The 8,343-nt window shown below is 39.9% G+C and overlaps 1 protein-coding gene across 1 annotated transcript; it reads left to right on the top strand.

The window, feature by feature from the left end:
- Window positions 1–121: 121 nt before the first annotated feature.
- Window positions 122–5,412, top strand: znf330 (zinc finger protein 330). Its single transcript, XM_084555101.1, has 10 exons — window positions 122–192; window positions 590–743; window positions 841–860; window positions 936–1,006; window positions 1,682–1,758; window positions 2,030–2,156; window positions 2,268–2,372; window positions 2,534–2,580; window positions 3,695–3,812; window positions 4,406–5,412. Exons 2-10 carry the CDS (start codon window positions 624–626, stop codon window positions 4,669–4,671), a joined length of 951 nt encoding a protein of 316 aa, XP_084411227.1. The 5' UTR covers window positions 122–192; window positions 590–623; the 3' UTR covers window positions 4,672–5,412.
- Window positions 5,413–8,343: the final 2,931 nt, after the last annotated feature.

Here is an 8,343-nt window from a genome sequence, read left to right as displayed (position 1 = left end):
TTAAATCATTAATTATTACTATTTTTATTTAGCTGATAACATTTAAAGTCAACTAAAACTCATATCTAAAATGTATATTGTGAGTTTGGGGAGACGCTAGTTTAGAATGCTAGGAACGAAAGACTCGGCCATGTGTTTCAGCCGGACGCATTTTCGTGCCGGACATCGCACCAGTCGCAGACGAACATTTTGGTAAAAGAAAATTGGAGATCATACTTTTTAAAATAACAGTTACGTATTGTAGGATAATACGTAATACGATGTGATAAACCGCGAGACAGATTCAAACATTATTTAAAGCTGTTAAGCTAACGTTAAAGTTAAAATGTAATTTACTTCCCATGTGACATTTCGTGTCTGCTGGCTATAAGAGCTAGCCAACATTAACTGAAACGTTATAAACTTTTTAGTCGTGGATGTTTGCCCTCATAAAGCGATACCTGTGTTAGTCACCTGCTTCGTGATCATACGCCGTTTGTACTTGCTAATGACAGAAAAGAAATAAAAAAATACGCCTAACATTATTATACTTGGTTAGCTTAACTGTTTACAGTTACATTAGCTTATGGTTCTTGCTCCGTATTTGCAGGTAAATCAAACTAGCCGTGAGCACATAACCAACAATGCCCAAAAAGAAAACCGGAGCCCGCAAAAAGGCTGAGAACCGTAAAGAGCGAGAGAAACAGATTCGAGCCAACCGGGATCATGTTGATGTGGCCAAACACCCCTGCAACTTCAACATGGTATGTAGCTACTGATACACACAGCAGTCACGCTTAAAGAAATATTTTCATGGTTTCATTGTTGATTAATACTTTTTGTTTTCATATTATGTTGCAGGAATGTGACAAATGCCAGAGGTGAGGAGCTTTACTTCTTCATATGTGTTTAGGTGACTGGTCAGTGAGATAACATTGTTTGTTTTCACCTGCTAGGAAACAGAAGAACAGAGCTTTCTGCTACTTCTGCAGCTCGGTGCAGAAGCTGCCTATCTGCGCACAGTGTGGTGAGTAGCCTGCAGTTATATACGTGTGTTATTGAATAATCGTTATCTTACTAACTGTAGGAATTCTTAATTAATCAGTTTCACATCTTTTTGGAGAGACACCAAGATTAACAAGTGGCTCACCACATGTTTCACCACACTGAGACTGTGCCAGGGCCCAGGGGTATAAACACGTTGTGTATGTTTGATGTTTGTGAGTTCAGTCGGAATATGCTTGTGTGCAGAGGCATGTTGATGATGGCAATGTGTGGCACTCCACATATGGCATAGCCTCAGAGTTGCGTGGCATACCATGAGACACTTTTTGATGTCAGCGCTACTGTCTTTTTGAGGCCACTAGCTTGTGTCTGTGGTCCTCAAATTCATATTCAAAATTTGAAGCCTCAAGCCCAAGAAATCCCCGCGACCCTTAACAGGAATAAGCGGGTACAGAAGATGAATGAATGAATGAATGAAGCCCAAGAAATCACCTCCAGAGTTGCAGAGCGTGTTATGCAACTGTTGTCCAATTTAACATTCATTGCCACAAAGAAGCTGAGCCTCATTTGTAAAATCGGTGCATCGTCTCTTTTTAAATCATTATGCAAAAACTCGTAAAAACTCACAATAATATGATGAATTACAATCGGTTGTTGCACCTTATAATTTAGGGATGTTTAACGTTTATGTTGGTAGGTAAAACCAAATGCATGAAGTCATCAGATTGTGTCATCAAGCATCCAGGGATCCACACCACTGGGATGGCCATGGTGGTGAGTTCACTGAAACATTTTTGCACTCATAAAGAGACACTGGAGCTCCTGTCCCTTCCAACGGACACTGTGGGACCTTATTTCAAAAAAGATACGCATTATAGATTCATTAACAATTCTTACTTTGATACTTTGAATTATGCTGTGAATTACACATATGATGTTTGTTGTTTTTTTTAAAAAAAAAGATAGAGAAAAAGATCTATACATACTAATTTTCTGATTTTTTTATTTTTTTTGTTGTGCCTGTAATTCTGTACTTGACCACAAGGGTGCAGTGTGTGACTTCTGTGAAGCTTGGGTGTGCCATGGTAGAAAATGTCTGAGTACACACGCCTGTGCATGCCCCCTGATTGACGCGGACTGCATCGAGTGTGAGCGTGATGTCTGGGATCATGGTGAGACACAGACTTACACCCCAACTACCCCCTTACCCACCGCTGAAATTGATATTCACCCAGTGCAACAGTAAAACTCACTCACATCAGCTGTTTTAACTTCCTGAACAGGAGGGCGAATTTTCCGCTGTTCCTTCTGTCACAACTTCTTGTGTGAGGATGATCAGTTTGAGCACCAGGCGAGCTGCCAAATTCTTCAGGCAGAAACATTCAAATGTGAGTCATTTAATTTTCCGTTCACAATGCCATTCAGTGGATAATGGGCAAATAAAGTGTATCCTATCCACATTAGAGAATAATATCCAGAGGGTGTGTGTGCAGTAGAGAGAATGGGAATGTTTATATTTTGTTAAATCTTTTCTCATGTTATATTTTAGGTGTTTCCTGTAATAGACTGGGACAACACTCCTGCCTGCGCTGTAAGGTGAGTGAGCATCTATCCTCACATCAGAAAACAATGTGCAGCAAGCCATGCCAAAATATTTACTCACCTGTTTACCTGCTCTTTGGGCAGCACTGAACTACACTCATCTTATCAGCTCACATCACAAACTCTTCTACAACAAAGAAAAAATAACCCACATTGTCTTACTGACAAGAGAGTTTTTTTTCTTTGGCTTAGTTTTGCTTTTATTTTGGTTCATAACAAGAAATATTCGTGGCGTACTGGAATCATGTTATTGAAACTATTGAAACTAAAAGTCAAAGGATTTCTAGTAAACAGGAGCGTGAAAGGGCTGCAATCAGCTAAAACTGCATTTGCTGAAACTGCAACTGGAAAATGATTGGTCCTTTTGCTTCTCCTTCAGTGAGTTAGTGAAACTCTGAGTTGGACATTTGTTACGTGATCTCTTTGAGTTTATGCAATGAGGGGAATTTGAGGGACTGTTGATGCTCATGTTGGCTTCCGCCTGAACTTCATGCATGTTGCATCCCTTTTACTGTGGATGGTAGAATGGAGGTGCATTCACGTTTCTAGTTCATTGTGGCTTTCAGTAATACACAGGATAAGATGTTATAATCCCTTGTGCCAAAATCCCAGGCAAAACACATTTAGAGGCCCTGTTCAGCTAAGAGACCCTACCTAACCTATGGTCATATAATATGACAATTAACCTATAATCTACATAAACTAAGTAAAAGCTGCTGGCTTGTAAGCCCATTGAGCAGCATAGTTCAGAAAAAATTTAAAACCATAACTGCTGATTTACAGAAATACGGTGCTGCTGTTGTGGCAACTGCCATTCAACCTTTGTAAGAAAACAGGAAGTAGAAGAAATCTCAAAATGTAAAGTGGTAGAAAAGACAGAGAATAAATCCTCAAGGCAGGTGAGGGGCTTTGTAGTAGAGGCAGAAGAAAGAAAGGTTGACAATAAGCCTCTTTGCATGGATCAATGACTACTAATCAGGCCAACACACTCGTCAGATTGCATTCTTGTAATTTCAAGTTAGAGCTAGAACGACAGATCAGTGTCATGTTTGTGCTGCGACATTTCATGTGCGATGACTGAAATCTTCATTCAACTGTCCCCCCGCAGGCTTGTTACTGCGACGACCACGCCAAGAGTAAGGTCTTCAAACAGGAGAAAGGGAAAGCTCCTCCGTGTCCTAAGTGCGGCCACGAGACGCAGGAGACGAAAGACCTCAGCATGTCCAGTGAGTCTCAAGCAAATATTAAAAAAAGAAAAGTGGAAGTTGTTTCTGTTCTTGTAAAGCTACTATTTCGAGGAAATCAGAGCAGACAGGATTTCCTTGCAGAATGTTTTTAAAACTGAAACAGAAAGTGTGCTTTAAGAAAACAAACTTTCACGCTTTGAAAGTGATTTTTTTTTTTCCCAGTCAGAGTTCACTAAACCGTGCTGTCAGTCATTAACACTGGCTCCTATTTGTCCTCACTTCACCCTTTAAATCGTTGACACTTTTATGAATTTAGCCATTTCTGAATAACAAGAGGTCCACAATATGTTTTATTTGATGCAGTTACAGCATTATAACACAGTAATGCAGTGTAAGTGTAATGTGTAAAGTTATTACTCTTGGACAATGAAAATAGTCCAAAGGTGAAAACACTGACAACACTGAAAGAAACAGGATAGAGGTAACATTTTATAATATTTGCATTTATATTACTTGAAGTTGTTACGTGTTGTTAACAATCTGCTTACGCATGGGAGGATCATTGAAATTTTATAAGGGTCATACCCAGTGATAAAACCAGATCTAATCTAACCCCTGCGCGTTCTCTGCAGCTCGGACCTTGAAGTTTGGGCGGCAGGCCGGTGCTGGTGATGACGATTACTACGATGGTGCGTCAGGTTACGACGCCTACTGGAAGAACGCAGGATCCGGAGGAAATGACCAACAAGACGACTATGGAGAGGACGATGATTACGAGGAGGACGAGGATGAGGAGGACGAGGATGAAGAGGAAGATGAGGAGGAAGAAGAAGGTGAAGAGGAGACTGCTCCTTCCGAGTCCCTGGCTGCTCTTAAATTGTCTGGGACCGCAGACTGAGACTGAAGAGCCTGTGCAGGTGGAGCACAGTTCAAATGTTCCTTTGTGAATGTTCACTTGTTACAAGAATAAATAGCGACATACTGTAAAACTCCTCAACACTTTAGATGGTGTGACTCATTGACATGATGTTCAAATTTCTGTACCGATACTTTTCTGTGGCCACTATCTTTTTTGAGGAGTATAATTATGCTTTTCTACAATAACCACAGGAGCTGTACATGAACTAGAACAATAAAGTAACTGTTTCAGTTTAAATCAGGAATTGACAAATTTAAAATAAATAAGTAAATAAACAAGATTGTGTATCTGACTTCTGGTGCTTGACAGTCCCGGAGACCAATGTCCCATAGTTAATGCCAAGGCTTAACTCCGCTAGTTCCTGTAAATCTGTTTTTGTTAGTTAACAGTTGTATTTAGAGATGTTCACTACCAGGTACATAGTGGTATAAAGACAAAGATAATTATTGTTCAACTTCAGTAGTGATGGCCAGATGAAGCCCCATGAAGCCTTGAAGCTTTCCATGCAATTGGTTCGAAAAAAGGTTCACTTCTCAAGGCTTCCTCTGCGCACAAACCCCCGTGCTGGTCAAAACCTTTGTCATTTCAGCCGTTTGTGATGGCCCTCACGTGGCTGTCTTGCCACAGTCTCAACATTGAAATAATCCCAGACAAGAATAGAAATAAAAACACCTTAATTTAATTTTCTGTAGTTCATTCGTTCGTTCATCTAACCTGTCTTTGATTAATGTGTGGGTAATGGTAATAGAGGTCTATTAATGTCATGCTCAAGAAGCAGTTTGAACCTCTATGCCGATGCGTGGTTACGTGGTCACGTAGTTATTTATATATTATGAACCACTTTAGTGCTTCATTCGGTCTAGAAACCCCGTAACTGGTTTGGTTGTCTCGGCTCTTTGGGAGAGATGAGATGAGCCTTTGAAGCAAATAGAGACTCTGTGGACAGAGGTCTAGTTTGACAGTGCTGCATTCAGAGCTAAAGATCCTATAACACTAAGAACCATGATACCTGGAGCGAATGAAAATAGTTGATGCCAGCGCTGTAACATAAACACTGGTGGGAGTTGATGAAGACACACAGAGTGAAGCTTACGTTACATAAACAAGTGAAACTAGAAGATGTTGTAATTGGAGCTTGTGGTGCAGACATGCAACTACGACACTAGGGTTCGATTCCCTTTCTAGGCTGACATTTATTCAAGTCTCATCAATGAGACAATTAAATGATATCACATAACAGCTAGCGTAATGAAGTCTCACTACTGAGCATCTTTTAAGCTATGAGCTATTTTATTTTTTTCAGACAGCTTGAAACCATACAGCCATGTAGTTTCAATAAAGCCTCGATTAACCATCACTAGGTGTCATACAGGGGAAACTCATGAAAACAAGCTCCTCTATGTCACAGGCAAATTGGCACTAATTTTGCAGGGATCCACTCCGCCTTATTTACGTTCATAAATCCCGCCAACACTCTAACCACTTTCTGAACCAGCGAGACTTCGGACAGTATGTCCCATCACTACCCTTCAGTTTCATTTGAAAGTTTTTCTTTAAACGATAACACAATGACGTTGTGGGTCTAAAGTGTCAAACTCATTAATACAAAATGGGTTTAAATACAACTCATGAGCCTTGTCCATGGGGCGCCGTTTGTAAAGCTGCGCATGTTAAAATGAACACAATTTTTTACCACATTCAGCTTCAAAACATTAAAAAATGTGGTGCGATTTTTTTTAAAGTCACTTTTATATCATACTTACAGCAATATTTATGGATTTTTACATATTTACTGTTCTTGTAAAATAAATGTTAAATGTTAAATCTAAATGTTATATCTAGTGCTCGGTGAAGCTAAATATTCAGCTAATATGCTAATTCACGCTGCCTCGTCAGTGGAAGTACCAAATTAAAAGCTTCATTATGAGCAATGTAGTGGTCAGGCGGTTTGACCGCGCGCAACTGTCGGCGGTTTCGCTCAGAAATTCAGACTTTCAGCAAACCATCTCCATCTTCAGGGGCAACGACAGTGACTCCTTCCAGCTCTGAACCACGACAGCACCCGGTAAGTTTGTCGTCTAACTAGTGTGGCATGTGTCGCACAGTGTAGCGTTAGCTTGTGGACAAAACTAGCTCAGCAGATGTAGCCTACTCTATGCTAGGTTAGTTAGCGATCAACGTGCTCTGTGCACGTACATTTAGATGTAACCTTTAAAATTAAGATTTAACATTTAACATTTTGATAGAACATTTAACATGTAGATTTAACGTTTAGTAAATGTGTTAAAAAAAAAGTGACTTTGAAAAATTCACACCCAATTTTGTAATGTTTTTGGAGCTAAATGTGGAAAAAATTGCGTGTTCATTTTAACTTGCGCAACTTTACAAACAGCACCCCATATTTATCAAACAGAGCTGTAACAACATCTAGTCTTCATTGAGCGAATCCAAACTTGATCCGTATTCCGGAAAGTGAATTCTTTAAAACTGCAAATTATTTAATAAATGTCCTAAAAGTTGTATGACTTCTTCATCATGAGCAAAAAATCAATCATTAAGATCTTGCATGGCATCAACTGATTAATAATTCAAATAACTGGATTTTGGTCACCATCACAGGCGAGTATGGATACAATTAACATACAGTTAACATACTACTGAAGGTTATACCAGATTTCACTGATCAGGCATAACATTCATTTTCTTACAACAAACTTTCACACACTTTGTTTCAGTTTTAAAAACGTTCTGAGAGGAAATCCTGGCTGCTCTGACTTCCTCGAAACAGTAGCTTTACAGGAACAGAAACAACTTCCACTTTTCTTTTCTTTTTTAAATATTCGCTTGAGACTCACTGGAGACTCACATGCTGAGGTCTTTTGTCTCCTGCGTCTCTAATATTGTGTAGGTCTCCCTTGTGCCTCCAAAACAGTTGTGACTCATCAGATAATGGACATGGGTCTTCTGAGGGTGTCCTGTGGTCTCTGCCAACAAGATGTTGTTAGTGGGGGCCTTTGGGTCCCATTGGTTGAGGGAAGGGGATCTAGTGAATTTGGAGGCCAGGTCAACACTTTGTGTTGTTCTTCAGGTTTTTTGAGTTGTTCTTAAACTGTTTTTGTGTGTGTGCCCGTGTCAGGCTGCATCCTGCTGGGGATGGCTGCTGCCATCAAGGAGTGTCATTGCTATGGGGCGGGGGCGCCTGGTCTGGTCTCGGTGGGTGGTACATGTCTAAGTAATGCACATGAATGCCAGGTCCAAAAGTTTTCCTGCAGCCATTGTACAACATTGTATTGTCACAAGATGGTCAATGTTATTTGCTTCTCCTATCAGTGGTATTAATGTTGTGGCTGATCAGTGTATATGGATATGTATTACTTTCCTCATCATATCACTTTGGCTACAAGGACCAATCAAATGTATGGTAGTGACAATGATTAGAGACAATCACTAGTTTGAATAGCACTGTCCGTTTAACAGACCATGATTTCATCTTTCCTGCGTTCCTTGGACGTAATGATGGCCATGATTTAGAAGTTTATCGTTCCATAAAAGATGTATTGGAACCAGCCGCTCTTTGTAACATATATTATACATGATTCTACTTAATAATGAGCAGTAAACGCAACTGGTCACCAAACAACTATACAACTT

Source organism: Chelon labrosus (genome assembly GCF_963514085.1).
Source record: "Chelon labrosus genome assembly, chromosome: 2".
Lineage (NCBI taxonomy): Eukaryota > Metazoa > Chordata > Actinopteri > Mugiliformes > Mugilidae > Chelon > Chelon labrosus.
This window is presented reverse-complemented; position numbering and strand designations above follow the sequence as displayed.

What these genes read in the sequence shown, in the direction of transcription:
- znf330 (XM_084555101.1), top strand. Translation starts at nt 624, where the DNA reads ATGCCCAAAAAGAAAACCGGAGCCCGCAAAAAGGCTGAGAACCGTAAA. An exon ending in GCCTATCTGCGCACAGTGTG is followed by an intron (nt 1,007 to 1,681) that starts GTGAGTAGCCTG and finishes TTATGTTGGTAG; the next exon opens with GTAAAACCAAATGCATGAAG. An exon ending in CCACTGGGATGGCCATGGTG is followed by an intron (nt 1,759 to 2,029) that starts GTGAGTTCACTG and finishes CTTGACCACAAG; the next exon opens with GGTGCAGTGTGTGACTTCTG.